This window comes from Dermacentor silvarum, chromosome 3 (assembly GCF_013339745.2).
Source record: "Dermacentor silvarum isolate Dsil-2018 chromosome 3, BIME_Dsil_1.4, whole genome shotgun sequence".
Taxonomy (NCBI): Eukaryota; Metazoa; Arthropoda; class Arachnida; order Ixodida; family Ixodidae; genus Dermacentor; species Dermacentor silvarum.
In genome coordinates this window covers 157,303,058-157,322,209 of record NC_051156.1, presented here as the reverse complement: position 1 = coordinate 157,322,209, position 19,152 = coordinate 157,303,058, and the positions used below count along the sequence as shown (strand labels likewise).

The window sequence follows — 19,152 nt, the reverse complement described above, 5'->3', positions numbered from 1 at the left end:
TCGCCTGGTAGCCGCCACTCACTAAGCCAAATCAACTAAAGAAAGTTGTGTACTCCTCCTCTTCTTCCAACCATTATTTTTTTACTTTTCTAGAGCAACGCGATATAGAAAGAGTAGTCGTGATGTATGATCTCTCCACAGCCACAAATTAATAACACGTGCCCCCAAACTCACTCGCAGTCGGGGAAGCGACTGGCGCGGAATTCAAACCAACGCTTATCCAAACTTCCTTCGACGAATCAAAATCGCATTGGTGGTGCCAGAGCACACTTGTACCAGGTGCGGGGATTGACACACACTGACACATATCACGTGGGAGTGCAGGAGGTGTTCTCACACAGTGGACTCGCCACTCCCGCTCACACTAACCTGAAACCTCTCGCTGTCGTGGAAGACTCAACGCGCGGACTGCGATCTGGAGGGGCAAACAGCTGTTGTATATAGATCAGACTCAGCGAAGAGCCCGCACCAGCGGAGCTTTGCACCAAGGGCCCCACCTTAAGGCATCCTTTTCTTTTCCGTTAATTTTTCTCGTGTTCAATAAAGTTTTACACAAACACACTAAATAAAGTAAAGCGTAATCATCAAGAGTGCCGTGCTGGCTCTGTCGTTTTCTGTGAGAATCTGCATGTCACATAACCCAAACCTTACTTCTTGATAAAGGTTTCATTACAGGACAAAAAAAAAAAGATGAAGTCGTGCTGCATGTCACTTCACAAATCAATACCGGTGTGACCGTTGCACACAAAACACCTTCCCATGCCGTATATTTGTCTAATGGTATAAGGACGCAGTTTCCCATTTCTTATATCACTATGTGCCAAAGCCCCGATGCCGAGCACTGTTCTAGAGACAAGAAATACAAACTTGGTTTCTGTTTTCTGCGCAGTGACATGTTTAGTCACAGGAGGTATTTACTACACGCCAATATGTCACGAAGCTAATTGGAGCGAATACCATCCGACATACCTGCAGAAACCAATCTCGGCGCAAAGCCCAATTGTTCACTCGATTGTTTCCGACTTCGCACATCACGTGACGTATGAACGAGTGCAATGTTCCGAAATCCTGCTTCCGTGTCAGTTCCTGCGACAGCTCTTGCAATCTGCCCACGCATCAGCTGACTGGCCTCAGATGAGAACCTACTGTGGATCTCACGCGGAAGATTACATAAGAAAGAGGAAGTGCTTTCCGGGTGCTCAGCTACATACGAGATTATATGGTGCGAAGCCCAGCTAACCAGTGCTTCTGTATTTCACGCGCCCTTGATATAGAAATAGAGAGTATGAAAGTAAATTGTTTGACCTAGTCTAATATATAAACCATACTCTGCTATTGGAGGGCAAACATCCCCCCCTCCCCCACTCCTTCATCTTCCTTCAAAGGAAATCCAAATGCCAGCACATTCTAGACCACGAAACCTGCCGTGCTAATTTCGTGGTGATGGTGTTGCGCTGCTGAGCTGGAGGTCGCGGGTTTTATTCCAGCTGCAACAGCCTCATTTCAACGGGGGTAAAATCAAATATCGCTCATGTGCATAGATTTATGCGCACGTTAAAGAACCGCAGATGATCAAAATTGTAGCGGAATTATACGCTGTACGGCGTGCTGCGTAATCAAATCGGTGGTTTGGCACATAAAGCCAGAATTTATTTTTTAAATTCGTGACAAGTTTCAGTAGTATTCGTGGGCTGGCTAGCTCAGGTCTCAGTGGAATCAAAACCGAGAGGGACTACTGGATCTGGATGTAGAATAACAATTACGTGTTGTCTTTCAGCCGACACTTGTGCGCAACATAACTTGTTGCATTCAATGGTGGTCACTTCATCAAATCGTGATTTCATTAAAACATTAGATAGACACTTAAAACAAATTGGAGGACGCTTAAGCTTCGTCTTTAAGAGTAGAACACGATAGCATTATGGGGACCCGTTCGCATGGCAACGCGCGGCTGTAGGCGGGGTAGAAATGCTGGAAAAGGGGTTTGAGTTTTCTCGTAGCAGAATTAGGTTTTCTCGTACATTCAAATTACAATCTGTCGCCGAATGGTAAAGTTGTACTTTAACATTTTCCTGACAGATTTCACTGTGAGAATTTCAGTTTTTGTTCACCAAAGCCTTGCACAACATGGAGGGCCTGCGCGGTCGGGGTTGTTGGGGATGATTTTCTCCGCCACCCGCATCGCACGCCGATGCCAGTTGCCGACGCCGGATTTTCTGTGACGCTGGGCCCTTAACGCTATCGCGTTAAAAAAAGGAATGTGGCAAAACCGGCTTCCACTTTCTCGCGTAGTAGTGGCAGCTTGACTTGAAACGATCGATTTGGAGAAGAGGAACAGATGAATTAAACATGAAAATGAAGGAATATGGCAGTGCACTTGGAAACAACAGCGCAACACAGAATGAACAATCATGGCTAACCAACTAGCCAGCCAGTACGTCTTATACAAAGAGAAACGTTCCCACTTACATGACAATACCGCCACTCTTGGCAGATTCGCCCGAATGGCGAAGCATCGATTGCAATAGCAAATTATTAGACAACTATTGAAAGTAAGGATTTTAGTTTTATCGGCGGTATAAACTTGTAAACATTCGCTTACTAACTAAATTAACAAGCACGGTGTAACGCGTGCACAGGTGAACATGAACACATCTCGCGCGATTGCCACGGAAACTCGCTGTCAAAACGTTGGAGTGAGGAGGCGCGGCAGCAGCAGCGAGCGAATTGACCTTCGTGCCGTCTCTCGCTTCAACGCGAACGAAACATTGAAAGCCCAGCGCATACGAAGCTACCGGCATTAGTGGCACTTTGTTTATATTGTAGATATTGCTTGGAAGATGAGGCCTGTTCGGGCGCGCACTTTTTCTACGGAGCAGATTGCTTTCAAGATATCGCAACCGCATGGCCGCCACTGGAGTAACAGCCCCCCGTGCCTCACGCACGACAGAAGAAGCGCACTTCCACCCCGCCTTTCTCCCTCGCACGCGCGAGATTGAGCCGCAATCGTCGGCTGACCCTCACAAACTTTTACTCGCCCATACAGCGTACAGCGCGCGGCGACGATGTTACTGTGCTTGGACTTTATACGGAACCTGACAGTGACGACCACGTCCACCACCAGGCCCACGACCACGGCAGAAATGCGTTTCGAGTGTCCATATGATTGCTATCGCAATTAAAAGAGGAAAACAGAGGGAAATTAGTCAGTGCAAAGACCAGCTTACTAGGCTCCGCTAGGTAAAATGGGCAAGTGGAATGAAAGATGATAGAAGAGACAGTGATTGTAATATTGTTGAAATAAATAAATGGATAATTCAATAAATCAATTGGTGAATTTAAGGCTTTATTTCCAACAATTTGTACGGGGACACACGGGCGAAATGTGGCCCAAGGCTGCTTACAACGGAAGATACTAAGGAAGATATAAAGTAGATATTTCAGGTAAAAGTCAGGTTTCATTTCAAAACTAATTGAGAGTGAGCAGAAGGAACGTAATTTGGGAAAAAAAGAATGCAGCAAGTCCAACGAGCGGGAATCTATATACAGCGAAGTGCACAAAGCGTGGAAACACTAGTGCACGCACGCGCGCACGCACACGCACGCACACACAAGCGTGGGCGCCCACAAATCTCACCGGGCCTTTTGCTAAGTAATGTTGCTGACTACTAGCGAGCACGACGGAGGCCTTGAAGGCTTCATGGTGTCAGAGGCAGCATGCGCATACGCACTTAGCGCAATTCAAATGCAGCCGCGGATGCGCGAAGGTGAGATTTCTGGTCTTATCTTTCCTCCGCACGACCGCCGCCGTGGATGCGCGGAGGCGAGCGCCATCTAATGGTGGCGCAAAGAACCCAGCGGCGCGCGCGGCGCGCGCGGCGCTTCTACTCCGCTGTGATTGGTTGGTACATTGCGCAAGCGAACGGCCAGTCCACAGCTATGGTCACGAAACCCGGCGAGGTTCGCAAAGAAAAACGTCGCTTTTAAAACTGATTCACTTTAGTGCGTAGGCCTAGAACATTTTGATAGAAGACACGTATGGCTGCTGTGTCACTGATACGTCATTTTCCTTTTGTCTCGTCTTTCACAGCCACCTCTTCTTGGTGCTATCGCACAAGATCATGCTGTCATGGAGCCTACTAAGAAACGGCTTGAACGAGCAAGACCTTAACCACAGAGAAGGATCACTGAGACGCTAGAAGGCATCATCGGAGACCTCGACGTGGAAACACGCATACGTATCGTGTATACGTATTCACCTGCTTAACGGACAATGTTGTCGAGTCCAGAGCAAACGGATGGCCAGCGAGTTGCGAACTTGTTGTGGATGGCGACAGTTTCGACATGAAAACTGTTTTCGGTCTAGCGTAACATTTAGCGGCGACAAGAGACGTGGTGTGAGATGAACCGATGCTCATCGCCTGCACTGGCTTACTTACCGGTTCGTTGTACGTCGGTAATGGCTGAGGATGAGCCTAGTGTTCACCTGATGCAGGCTTAGACGTACTAGTTGCTACCGTCGCACACTAAGCCTTCAAAGATGCTTTACGCTGTGAATTCACAAGTAGGGAAGCTTTAGGCTGGCGAGCAGAGACGAGTTAGTCACGGTGAGAGCGCACATCTGCTTGGAAAGCAGCAATGGCGTCGGTGTCGCGAGTGTGGACTCATCCATTGTCCCTCCGAAGTCGGTCATTGTCCTCAGGAAATTCCCTCTAGCACGCTGAGGAGAAGGCAAAGCCATAAGGAGGACTGGCCGTCAAAATCGCCCTGTACGGAACCGGTCCCGGTTGAGCAGGCAGGGCAAGCATGGCCGCAGCTCCGCGAAACCTTGCCGTACCTACCACCATATCAACCAATTTCTCGCTCTATACATGGTAGCGCATAGGCGAAATAATCTTGCCGTTGGATGCATGTCTAATATGCCATTTGATGCAGTTGTAATCGTGAAAAACGTTGCACAGAAAGGAAAGACCGCGCCTGCTGCACCTTCAAGCTTGTTGTTACAGAACATTAGTGTATAAATTGAAAGAGACCGGCAGCAAAGACGTAAGAAAGTGCACAGCGTGGTTGGCTTTAGGCAACCCCGAGGGAGGTCGTGGCGTTGGGATCTCTACTATATATCACGCGAAAATATGGAAGAGCCCCTACGGAAGCGGATCTTCGTAGTGTGCTGCTAACGATGGCAACGCAGATACGTCCAGTACCAGCTACGAGCATCTCTTCAGGTGATCTGATAACAGAGCGAGGATTCCTGTCCTTCATTTCATTGTCGCCTGTCTTACACTTCACCATTTTGACCTCAGGGAAAAGTAATAAAAAGTTAACCTCATGTACGTTACTTTTGATGGTCGCGTAGCAGCGTCTCGGTCTTGATTCTATCGCTACTTCAGCGTCCAGGAAATAGTCCTTCAAGCCTTGTAATCAGAACCTTAACGGCGGTTTTAAAGAGGCAGAGAGGGAAACATACTCAAGTATTCAAACAACGACAACAACAAAAAGAAAATGAAAAGACAATTTTTTCATTTATCTTTATCTTGTGGCTTGGTATAATCTTCGTCCTTGACAGCTGAGTAAACGAGATACGAACTTTAAGAATGTGACTCGAATGCACTGTTACTTTAGGTCTGATCTTAGAAGGGATGGAGAGGGCAAGGTTCGTATATATCTTACGTTACTCGTTACATTTTCTTTTCTTTTTTAGTTCTTTCTCTTCTCCGCTACTTCAAATAGCTTTCACCACCTTCGCCGCTCTTGAGCAACGTGCGCTCCAGACGGCGGGAGTTCTCTTCATTTGAGAGTTTTAATTTACGTGGCTGCAAGCGCACTGATATAGCAGCCACCTAAATGAGCCCGTTTGTAAGAAGCAGATTTCTCAAAGCGCGCTCAAAAAATACGAGACAGAAGTTCAGCATCCTCGAATGCACCCTAGTGGCCTTGTGAAAACATACGGTGGGGATGGCACAATGAAGTTTGCGCGCGTCAAGCGAGTTTTCGTTAGCTCTTCAGTGACGTGAACTGCCAGTGTATGTGTGCCTTCTTCTATATGTGCTCGCCACCAGTTAGCGAGTCAGTATAGAGTCGCTCTAGCGACTTTAGAAAAACAACGTGAAGGGAAAGAAATACAATCGAGCCATCACGAAGCGTCCACTGCGCCCTTCAAGGGGACCCAGGTTTTCGCTCCTGCGAGGGGTGATATTTTACGCTGTGGGCTAAACGTGTATTTACTTATATTCTCGCTAGGATTATTTTAACAGTGGAGCTGTTCAAAGGCTCTTGGCTAGGCCGCGTGGTGCGAACAAAAGCTGTGGGCCGATCCTGGAGGTTGTGCAGAAAGCGTCCGAGCGCAATGGCACATACCCCTATGAACTAGCGAAGCTGTTTAAGCTCGAGGATGATCTGTCGAGTGTGCGCCGCAAAATATCCGCTCGGCAATGACCTCATCATGCGTCGCCTTGCAACGCTTCGCCCCAGCTGCGCCCCTCGCGCCGAGCCTCGCCACAGCTGCGTGAGCTGTGACGTCATCGCGCGCGCCGCACCGCTTCGCCTTAGCTTTGCCGAGCCATGACGTCATCGTGCCGTGTGGAGTGGTTGCCGCGGCTGCGCAGCGGCGGAGCTAAGCCATGAAGTCACTGCGCCGACCCACGGGGTATATAGCTCCGCGTCGCCGCCCCGGCAACACCAAAGCCCCGCCGCGAAGATGGGGCAGACGAAGAAGAGCGTCACTCCCGAAGAAGAGGAAGCGCGGCGCGAAAGGCGGCGCGCCGCTACTTGAGGGCGACTGAAGCGATTTCGGTCCGACCCAGAGTATAGCGCCGCCAAAGCGGCGGCAAAACGTCGGTGATTCGCAGAAGATCCGGGGTTAAGTGCCCGCAAAACCGAGCAAAAGCGTTTGAGCGTCCAGATACTTTAATCACCGAGTGCTCGTTGCTCCTCGGGCTGTCGATGATTCCGGGGTGATGTTGCGCAAAACGTCACCGAGTCTCGAAGCATAGCCTCCCAAAAACTTGGCCGAACCGAGATAAAGCTGGGTGGAGTGGCCAGCTTCGCTGTTTACCCAGTCTTCGCACCACTAGTGGGAACCTGCCCCTAAATTTTTAGCAACTGTTTGAAGGCATTCATTACGCTTTTGGCCATACCGTATCACTAGTTCCTGAGTTTCGATGGTAATGCATTGAAAAGTCAGCGTAAAATCACGCTGAAGTCGTAATTCCCTTTATTTGTCAAACAAGTTGCGTGACAATTCTTCCCTGTGGATAGGACAGTCCGCAAGCAATGATTGCCATGACGCTTGCCTAAGATGCGTTCCCGACAAGTATTCTTGTATATGGCCTAATAACATTTCAAAAACAAATCCTGCATCACAAATTTATTGTTGTCATATTCGTGACGGAAATGTGAGACTAAGTCCTGTGGTATATATATATATATATATATATATATATATATATATATATTTTTTTTTTCACAGAAGCCTCCGTCCTGCCTTTCAAGTCAACTGACCGATTAATTCATCCAATAATCAATGATGGCCTTAGAAGAATTGTAGCGATCACAGAAGCTATTAGTATTATTTCCCCAATGTTTTTACTAATGCATACAGGTGTGAAATTTTTGATGACCCACTAAATATTATCCATTCTTTTTTTTTCTTTCTTGTTTTATTCAAAGCAAACTTGGTCCAAAATTGCCTTGGCAGACACAGCTAAAGGCCGCGAAAATGCCTGGACAGGCCATGCCACCCTGGCAGCAAAGCCGCTACAGGATATAGTATAGTAGCAGAAAGAAAGAAAAACACATATGAGCGCATACTAATACCGTACAAGTTTTAAAGAAACCAAAATACAAAAGCAAATTAATCGTACATACATATAGTCGGTATCCGCATGAGAGAAGTAATCGATTGAGATCGATTATGATCGAGGTTTGCCCGGAAGCTCGTGCGTAGTTCGTATGGGATTTGTTTCACATACTATGTATTCAGTATAAAAGTGACCTTTTTTGTCCGATATTGACGTAATATCTCCAAAGATAGTTGAATTGTGCCTGTATACCTGCTCCATAGGCAATAATTAGTAGCTTTTCAAGTATACATGGTCGTGTGCTTTCGTAGAGCAAATTAAGTGTCATAAATTGCACGCGCTGCGTGCTTTTGTAAAATTGGGAGGGAATTATTAGAGTGTGTCACTCATTATTACCACACCAAGGAACACTACGTTAGGCACTAATGCGCTAGAGCTTAGTAAATTTGAAGCTTCACATTCGATGGAACATATTACCATGATCTAATAAAATGCAGATTTTTTTGACGAAATATGTTTTTTATCGTACCCATGTGGGGGGAACAAGAGAGGTATTCGTGAAAATTAACTTTTCAAAATTATATTGTTGTCGGCTGCTGAATCTCGCCTCTCCAGAAGTAAATTGGTCGGTATGGAATGTTTGTTACTCCTTTATATTTAAAAAAGCTGGTACTTTCTTTTAGCTTTGTTCAACTGAAGTTTCTTTGCAATTAACCATATTTTAAAATATAGAAACCATATAATAAAGTATATTTAAGACCACGGCCAGCCTACTTGAAGAATTCCTCTCCCCCAATTCGTTTTGCGCCTCACTTTGCACAGCGCAGCAAACGGCCTCCGACGCGTCCGAGGCCAAGAGGCGAAATCGCGCGCAAGCGATCGCTCGTGGACGCCTTCTCGGAGCGATCCCGTCGCCCACCGGCGACATTGATGAGTTGGCACTTTTTCATCACTTGGCATGACACGAAAACGCAGGATATAGAGTATGTCTCGTCTTATACGCCTAAAATTTCGTGCTGAGTGGCTGGGGCTTTGATTTCACAAAACTTTCTTACGGCTCATGGTGCTTCCCTTCTGCCCCTGTGCTGCAGGAGCTGGGGCTGCGGCTGGCGCATGAAAAAGTACGCCGCCTGTTACCAGCGAAAAAGTTTCACACAAAAAATTAGTATTCGTTGATCATGAGAGCAATAAGCTAATGTTCGTGTGGCCATTACTCCACCAGTGCATTATTTTAACATCAACGGCCTAGTTTTGAAGACATCGGATTCAAACTGCCATCCAAACATACGAGTGATAGACGCAGCAAACACTATGGCTAGCTGAAACGCCTTCGCTAACTGCAGAAATATATATCCCCGCATATACGCCAGAGATATGAAAAGGGATACCACCACAGAAAGATGCACCGAAATGACGTCACACTGTACGGGAATGATCATCTACAGTTTGCACGGTACACGAGTGGATAGCATGCGCGCATGACAGCCCGGCGCACTGTTTAAGGCAGGGAACAAGCCTTCACGGGACACACGCATAAAAAAAAAGGAAGCTTCAAATGGTTCGCCGCCGCTCGTATCACACCACCTCGCCAGGCGAAATGGTGCATTGAAACCTTAGAAGGTAACGCTATATAGAGAAGAAATCTAATCCGAAGGTGACCGTAGCCAGTTATCGAATCATTAAGTCCCCTCAAAGATGGCGGCAAGCACTCATCGTCTCCTTTATATGCGTAAAGATTTCTATGCTTACCCAACGATAAAGCCACCCGTCCGTCCCGCAAGACGATCGCTTTCAAGATAGCGCCCGCAGAAGCGAGCGAATTCACGTTTCGCGCTGCCTCTCGCTTCAACGCAAACAATAAGTGGATAGAACACAGAACACATGAAGCTATCAACTTGACGCGGCGCACTCCGTCCCCATCACAGGTCGCTTTCAAGATTGATGCCCGCGCGTCGCTCTTCAACGCGAACTCAGCGGCGACAACCCAGAGCGCACGAGGCATTCAGCAGTCGCCGCTCCCTGTCGCCACCACAGATCACTTTCAAGATATGGCCCTCGCGGCCGCTCCAGACCAACGCCCCCTAGATAGCACAAGGCCTGTGCACTTCGATACATGACGTCATGCTACCTTGCCCGACTGCCAACTAAGCCGCGGCGATTTTCACGTCACCGCTTTCGTCACGCCGGACTTGGCAATGGAAATTTCGGCCGAAGTAGCCTGACGTCAAAACGCAGAGTGCATAGGCCTGCTATCAATGAGGCGTTGGCCAGACGCAGCCGCCACGGCATTGCGGTTGATCACCGTTCGTAATCCTTCGATGCGGATGGATAAGGCGCTAAAGAGCGATAACGGCTGATAGTGATCGATACGTTATCAGCGCAACTTGGCGCCGCCACCTGCAGTAGTTTGCTTGCGTGCAAATTGATAGCAATACTATAGAGCTGACTCAGTCTTGCATAAAATATGCAATAATATGGAACTGACATATTGCTCCAGTCACATAATTACAAAATCTTTAAAGCACAAAAGTGCTTCTTTCAAGCAACTTGCTTATCGATAAGCTCCTGTGTAATCCCGACCAGCCCCTGTAACTTCTACTGACGTCACGAGGAGCTGGGGCGGAAACTTCAAACCCGCATTTTGGGTTTACTAAAATTCTTGTTTACCAAGGCTCGGCTTGTTAAGGCTGTCGTTTCTGGTGTTACAAAACCATACATAATTGATTATTTTGGCAACCAAGGCTGACCTAGCGTTACTCCTTAGTGTCCCTTTTTAGGGGCACTAGACCCTTTAAAGGAACACGTATTACAGAGACAAACAAAGAATAGGCAACCTTCTCGTGGTGGTGTCACTGCAATGTCGAAGGAGAAGGAGAAATCATTCTGGAAAGGGTTACGTTTGTCTGGTCGTGAGCCTACCATACTGCATTCCGACACGAGAGGTGTACACCAAATTACCCAGTCGTATACCCAGGGAACACGCACACAACACACCCAGATTACAAGCAAACGCAGTAAAAATGTACCTGCTTATGGCCAGTGCCCTCGAGGAAAAAAACTAAAAATGCTATATAGCACACGTTTATTGCATTAATCGATGCTGTGTACCTATACGTTATAAGCGTTCAACTTATGAAATGTATTCATTCACCATAATGGAGCTGTGATTGCGCATACAAGCAATACACGAAGCTCCTAAAGAGAACTGGCGTCATTCACAGCGTTAAGATCTTTTCGAAACGTTTTCCCGAACCACAGTGAATGACCGGCAACATTTAGACAAGTAGATATTCATGGCTACGAAGCGCTGAAAAGCATCGCCTCCCTGTAAGCATCATCAGCCGAAGTGTTCGCGCGGTGTTAAAGTCATAACTTATCAAGCCAACATGGATATGACTTTTTCAGGAGACCGCATTTTTCAGGTCACTACCGCGCTGCCGTTGAGAAGACATAAAACATTAAAAGCTGAAGATTATTGGAAAGAAGCGGGACCAAGGTTTTCACAGGTAACCTTTCATGTGCTTAAAACGAGTGGAGTATATATGAACGACACGGTTAATGTCGGAAAATTGCGACGACTCGTAAACACTCTTTGGAGTGTTGCAACGGCGGCGGCGTGTTCGTGGAATCTGTTGAGTTCTGCAACGTGGAGCAGCTGTAAATGACCTTAATGCCATTTCCCGAGCGCGTATGTACGAGCATACACGCACTGTAGTGCGACTATTTTACGCGGCAGCATTTTACGATATAAACAAGGGTGACATGAGTCTGATTTGCATGGGCGCGCACTCTTTCATAATCAGTAAATTTCTTTGCCAAAAATGTGTAGACTCCCTGTAGTTACAGTGGAAACACCGACAAATGAGCGCCGGAGCCATGTGTAAGCGCATTCATGCATTAAAAAAGTAATGCATCAGGGTATGAACCACTACCCTTTACTAGAAGTGCGTTGCTGGTGCCTGATTGGTTCTTCTGCAGCACCGACAATTCCCACACCGGTGTGCCTTGGCCACTACACCATTATTCATGAGCCGATTGCAGCTTGGAGCCGCATTAACAGAAGAAACGAAGGGGTCTTATTTTGCGCTTGGAAAACACGCAAGGTGGCTTCGACAATGAGAAACGCTGATCCGTTTTGTTTGCATTTATGGCCTCTTATAGAGTCATTTGTACGCGTTTCTGCTTGCAGTATAGTTTTCGAAACCACTCAAGTGCAAAAGCGAAGCAGAACGCAGCAAGCTTCCATGCGTCGCTCTTGTGCGATCTTTCGAAGAAAACAAAGAAAAAAACGCAACCATCGATGCTTTCAATCGCCGCGAAAGACACTTTCTCGCACACTCTGATAACGAAGAACACGGCTTACTCGCGTGCGTCCGCACCTAGTATCGTATTTGAACACAGAAATATGCAGAACCATGGCCCTCGCCAGCACAAGAACAAAAAAGAAAATAGCCAAGGCTTGCACTCTCGCATATGCGAGCAATGAGAAGCGGCCTACAAAGCTATAACCCAGGGCCGGGGTTTACGGATAACACAATATATAAGTCATTGTTGCAGTATCTGCGTGAAACAGGCCTGCTGCTTATAGTTAACTTCGCACCGAAGTTATACCGTGCGGCAACAAAAAGCGAAAAAAAGAAAACATGCCGCAGTGCCATAGTGAGTAAAAGTAGGCGGACCAAGATCATTTGTAAAAACTGCTTCCGCAAACGCGGATCACGCCATAAACGTTATGCTTGGTATAGAATTGCGACCGCAACGGAAATAGGGCATTTCTGCACGTTAACATTTTTTCTAGTGCTTTAAAGTGGCTCTAAAGATCAGTATTTCGTTAGCGGTGTTGGTAACGTGGAACGTGTCAATGTTGTCTATAAAAGTATAGTATATAAAGTATATAAAAGTATTCACCTCAGGAGTTCCTGTCTAAATACATGAGAAACGAGAAAGTGTCTGAGCATCCAGTGCACCGAATTCGATCAGGCTTGTTGCATTTAAATGAAAAACTGAGACCTAGTGACCTTAATCAGGTATATTAAGGCCATCAGTTTTTTTGACGAAGCATATTGAAAATTGCACAAGAGAGCAGAAGCATCAAGTGTGCAATTTATAACACATGAATTAAAGACAACATAATTATGTAAACTGCTTCTACGAAGTTATCTAAAGAGGCCAAAACTAATGTAATATACGTTACTCCGGAACAATTTGCGAGTAGGACTTTTTGCAAAACCCTCGTTTACATTGCAGCGATTTCTACGCGAGATGCACAGTGTTATATCACGCTTGTCCGCTAAAGTGTTTATTGCGATAGCAATTATATGGACACTCCAAGAGCAGTTTCTGCCGTCGGCATTGCCGTCGTCGTCGCCGTAGTCGTGAGGTTTCGTATAAAGCCCAGCGGCGGTAAAATCGTTGCCGCTCGCCGTACGTTGTGTGTGCGAGTGAAAGCGTACGAGGATGATCCGGCAATCGCGGCTCAATGTAACGAACGCGAGGGAGGAAGGCGCGCGCAGGCCGGAAGCGCGCGGTCGTCTTTCGCGCGCGCGAGGCACGGGGGCAAGGCGACGGAGAAGGAGTGAGGGGGGGGGGGGGGGGGGGGGGGCGTTCTCCTCCGTCGGCTGCTGCTCACAGCGCAGTCGCTCGGGCGCCGTATCTTGAAAGCGATCTGCGATGCGGACAAAGTGCGCACCAGCACGGGCTTCATCTTCAAAGCAATCTGCTATGGGGACAAAGTGCATGCGCCGAGTGCCAGTAGCTTCGTATGCACTCTGCTTTCGACGTTTAGCTCGCGTTGAAGCGAGACGAGAGACAGCGCGAAGGGCAATTTGCCTGCTGCTGCTGGCGCGCTATCTCACTCCAGCATTTTCTAAGCGAGTTGCCGCGGTCATCGAGCGAGATGAGTTCATGTTAACCTGTGCGCGCGTGACACCTTGCTTGTCTATTTAGTTAGGAAGCGAATGTTTACAACTTTATACGGCCATTCCACTACTATCCTTGCTTCGTATAGCTCTATACTAATTTGCTATCGCAATCGATGTTTTGCCTTTCGAGCGAGGCTGCGACATTTTTAACAGGCGCACATTACAAGACTGCTATATCTGGCGTCGGTGCAGTACAAATGTGTAAACTTCGTGCTTCAAATTTTTCAGCATATTTTTTGTAAATTCTGTAATCAGTTGAGGCCAATTTTCAATGTTCTACTTACAGGAATCGCAATCTATCCTTCTCTATACAATGCAAAAAATTTCATTCAACTCGGTTCAGCGGTTGTCTATAAAGACAGCATTCCTGCTTTGTTTCTCACGCACTTGAATAGAAAATTGGAGTTGACCCCGAGCCTCCTTGCATTGATCTTAAAGACGAGGTCCTGTCAAGTTAGAAAAAAAGAAAAGCTGGGAGCGAAGGACGAGTAATGACTCAGCCCGAAAGTTCTCGCATCATGACCCACATTCCCAAAAATGTTCTTACGCTAGAACTGTTCGTAAGTGCTGAGGTAAACCAATGGTGGTGTCCGACATGCTACTAGCAAAGGCGCCCAGACAATGGCAAAGGTCACTTACAGGCGAGAAGCTTTGTGAATTCTGCCCCAGATTTTTTGTGACGTCATGAATTTTGACGTCGGTCTACTCCGGTATGGTAAACTATTTATTGGTAAACAAGTATTTCGCTGCACTCGAAAATAGCGACAGGTGTAACCTAGTAAGTTACCTTTGCCAGAGACTAAATATTTAAGACACGATAACATAGTTATAAATCATTGCCGACACACTGCCGTGCGCAACTTGCCGAGATTTTGGCGTCAAATTTAATAAGGAAATGATTTCCAGTCTTCTTTGTCACCAGTGACAGCTAGTTTAACTTTTTTTTCTGCGAAGAGAATAGAAGAAGAGCGCTGGAAGAATAATTTCCTAGTCCAAAGTGATTTAGTGTCGTTCTTCAGGTGCCCTTCAACCAAGATGGGCCCGTATTCCCGAAACTTGTATATTCTTTAACTGGCGGCCGCGATTGGCCATTCACAGAGCAATCCCGTGATTAGCGGGGAGCTAGCCCGAACTCAGTAAAAAAAAATGTATTTTACGTGACCGAGGCCTTAGAAATACTGGCCAGGATTTGCCGCCCACGTAAAAATATGGTGCATTCTTAACCAGCACAGAATGCGGAAACAGCTTCCTGCACATTTAATCCACAAGTTTCGTTGGATTAAGGAGGTTTATTCCGTACATAAGTCCGCTGCCTTGCGGGATTACAGAGAGCCCACTCAGTGCTTCAATTTATCATGATTTATTTTTTTCGCTCATTAGGCGTTGGTACACGGTGGGTGAAAGTCTTCGCGGTCCTTCATTGCATGATTCAGGTGATGAAAGGAAAAGAGAGCGAATGGAGCTACAGCGTCAGGTCTATCTGTGTTAGGGAAGCAGGTACTTCATAAATTAGCTCACTGCTTTGAATTACTTCTCCAAGAAAATAAAGGCACAAGAAGTCAAAACGTGAGGACAAAATGAATGTACAAGTCAAAGGAGCTAGAAAATATAAGTAAAATTTTTAAACCTCATAATATAGTCAAATTTCGGCAATTTTGGACTTTAACTGGTGATCGTCACGGAGACACCTGCAAGGCCGGCACTGCGGAAACGATGAGAAGAATGTGACTCGTGCTATAGGCACACGATTTCATCAGTTTTCTTAAGAGGTTTCGCATTCATAGAATGAAGGACTGAAGAATTGTTGGCCCTAGGCTATTTATCGAACCAAGTTTGAGCGCTTCGAATACAGCTACAGGGAGAAAACGAAGTTCGCCGTCATTTCTCTTTAAAACGTAGCCCGCTCTGGCTCTATGGATATTTCCTTCATCAGCTAGCTTTGTTTGATGACTGATTCCTGACCACAGCATACGTGTTCATAGGAGGCCTGATAGTAAAAAAAAAAGAAAATTCTTGTGCTAATGAGCATCTGACATGAATTAAAATTTGAAATTTGTGGAAGTGTATTATCTTCGCGTTATAATTTTTTAAAGAAAACTAGAAATAAACTCTATAGGTTGCAAGCTAGAATATATATTAATCACCAAACATAAATGAAAAATATCACCGTGCTATCTAGTTCACCATTAGTTTAAGGTTAGTGCTATGCAATCTAGATGATCCTTATGATTTCTGTCCTTTCAGTAAGTAAGATTCCGTAATATTTCTGGTACTACATTGTACTTATTTCTATGTTATTCATTTTGTTGCATTTTACCTAAGTTAGAAATGGTGTCCGCTTTCTCGTCGCCTTCTCAAAATCGTTGTCACGGAACTATATAATTTGATACTTAAATTACTTTCAATATATGTTCCTCCTCTACTAATAAGACATGACAATATGATTGCAAGTAATATATATATATATATATATATATATATATATATATATATATATATACGCATATTCCGATGGCTCTGTGTTATTTAATAGCGATGGTGTAGTCCGGTGAGCTTGTGTTTAACGCCACCGACTTACGAATGCAGCACGTTTTTAAAGCGCACAGATATTCTACAGATTAGAAGCAGGCATCCGTTGGGCCTGTCAGTCACGCTGTAGTAAAGAAAGAACAGAAAAAAAAAACATCCTTATCTTTGGTGGGGTTCGAACTCACGACTGTCCTGTTGCAACTAGGGTGGTCTGTTCTTGCTATCCCAACGCCAAATCTCTCCTCCGTGAATTCATAGTCCCTGCCTTTCAAGCTGGTTTAGCCACTGCGCGACGAAGGCCTCTGCCAGTGATCTCATATTATCGCTACCTTGCACCAGCTGATTTCATCTTAAGCCTGCGAACTTCTTAATTTCATCGCACCACCTTTATTTAGTTCTCTACCATGCTCGACTGCTCCCTTTCCTTGGTGCCCGTTCTGTCACTCTTAATAGACCACGGGTTATCTGCCCTACGTACTACGCATGACCTGCACAACTCCATTTGTTCCTCCTAATTTTCACAAAAATGTCGGCAGTGCCAGTCCACATTCTTACCCACACGGCCATCGTCCTATCTCTTAACGTTACGCTCAAATATTTCATTCGATCGCTCGTTGCGCGGTCCTTACGACTTGCTCACGCTCCTTTCGTATCCTCAACAAAAGCTAAAACATATTTATTTATTTCACGGTAGGAAACACGCAATGTAAAAAATATCATAATAATATTAATAATTATACAACAAAGCATCACCCCTGAAAGCTGGGCGAAAGGAACCTAAAAGCAGGAACATGTTATGCAGATCGACGGAATTTCAGCGAAGCGGTGAGACGCGCTTCTAAGCGCACACAATGCGGAGTATTATAATATCGCGTTGGGGGCAAATGCGCACCACCGCAGACATAGAAGCCCGCAAGCACAGACGTATACAGACACGCTCAATGAGCAAAGAAGAGCATCAAGTTAGTTTGCGTGCCTAAATTGTGCCAGGCACTGGTGCTCACTATTACTTGCTGCTCTACTGCTTGTGAAACCTCTCTAGAGAAGGTTCTCCAATTTTCTGGAAGCAATAATCAATATTTGTGCAATATCAAGTCCATTTGGGCGTGATCATCTTTTTCTTGCAATTTCTAGTGCATGGCGCGGCAAAACCTCTAGCATTAGCCAGCAACATCTGCATTTAGTGCCCCGCGAAGGTCAACGAACTTTTGGTGCAACAGTTGTTCTGAAATAGGTGACACCAGCTTTCAGGAATAGGCCTGCCAGCCTGCTCTGAAAACGTCAAGGATATTGTTACCAAGTAATGTTAGAGACAACGCTGAGGACAACACAGAAGACGACGACGCTCTCTGATGTCGCGCGGACTGGTTTATTGCATCTTGTACGCCTTGTCTGCCTGTTGTAAATGTTCTGTAAATATAATTTAAACCTCTCTTTCCCCGTAACAATCTATCCAGTGACAATGAAGAGCGAAGGAAAACCAACAAATAAGCAAGAGCAAGCAACAAAAGCAGATATTAAACAGTATTAACGGAATTCTGGAACTGAATCATCGCCTGCCAGAAAATTATATGCATAGTAAGAGAGCACGATATATATGTGCAATGCATTAACGACGAATGTCGGCAGAGTATACAAGCAAACCTACCTATTATACCTATATTAAAGGAGTATCTAATGACGAAGTTTAACCTCGAAGGCCGCGCCACTTCTGTCTTCTTGAAAGTGAGCATCACTTCCCTTTAATTCTAAAATTAATTTCGCTTTCATGCTTGCCACTATGTGTTTGCACTTTATATACAGAACTAAAGTGTTCTGCTGACGTAAGTATTAGGGCGAATCACTTTTTTTTTCTGTGATCTTTGAAAACGTGGAACAAGGGTGGTACAATTCTGCCACACATTAACGACTCAATGCCTTAGGAATGCCCGATGACTCGTGCAGGACATATTTCTTGTTCAGCATGCGCTTATATCTTTTGGCAACTGCAAAAGTGCCGAGGCGTTGCGTTAATAAACGGACGAGCCCACTTACGCTGAGGTGCGAACACAATGAGACGATGACGAACAGTAGCATGGCGAAGGAAGACGCCATAGTTGAAGGAGATGTTGCAGCGATGGCCAGATAGAGACGAACCGGTTTCAAGATCTACCACTGTATCGTGTTTCCTTGTCGAAATTACTCTCAAAGCGAGATTTTTTACTGAGACCAGCTACCGGGACTGAAGTAAACTGTACAAACCGAGGTACTTCCGACTTCTCTATGTACTCACTCTCTCTATTTGCGCTCAAGAGGCGCTAAGCTATGCGAGTTCTTCCCTATTCTTCACCCTAAAAGCCCTATGATGTCACACGTGCGATAACGCCTGGTGACTACGCAGCGATCTCGGCACAGTTTGTCCTTCGTGACGTGCTTGGTGGTGGAAACTGAAGCACGCAGTGAAATATTGACGGCGTGCCGTGCAAGGCGCTCCGAGTTTGGCGCCCGAGCAAACGGCGCCCTTTTATGGAAGCGCGCGTAGTCTGCCACGTGACCACGACTTGGGCGGCCAATCATTAGAGAGCCAGTCGCGGCGGAAGGCGGGCTGAACGAGCTCGGTCCCGGCGGGAGCGGGGAAGGAAAGGTCGGCTTCTGAATGGAGGAAGCTCCTCACGGGAGGGCAATCGAAAGGGTGGCGCCACGACGAAGTGTCGCAACAAATTTCTCTTCGACAAAAACAGTGGCGGAGCAGGGACGAAAAAACACTCTTGCCATTGTTGGGTATCGCTCGCCAGCTGGCCGTACGAATATGGCCCTCTTCCCGTTCTCTCGTCACACCGGATTAGGTAGCGCGGGAAAAGGGCGGAAATGTACATACGAAACCGAAACACGAGAAGGGAAATAACTGGACGCCGACTAAGAAA

The 19,152-nt window shown here is 46.2% G+C and overlaps 1 protein-coding gene across 1 annotated transcript in view; it reads right to left on the bottom strand.

Moving 5' to 3' along the window:
* The window catches only part of LOC119445960 (orcokinin peptides), a 47,229-nt gene extending 28,520 nt beyond the window's left edge, over window positions 1–18,709 (bottom strand). The window contains exon 1 of the mRNA XM_037710262.2: window positions 18,284–18,709. Within this exon, the coding sequence (XP_037566190.1) occupies window positions 18,284–18,343 (60 nt within the window). The 5' untranslated portion in view covers window positions 18,344–18,709. The remainder of the gene's footprint in view (window positions 1–18,283) is intronic.
* Between the last annotated feature and the right edge of the window lie 443 nt (window positions 18,710–19,152).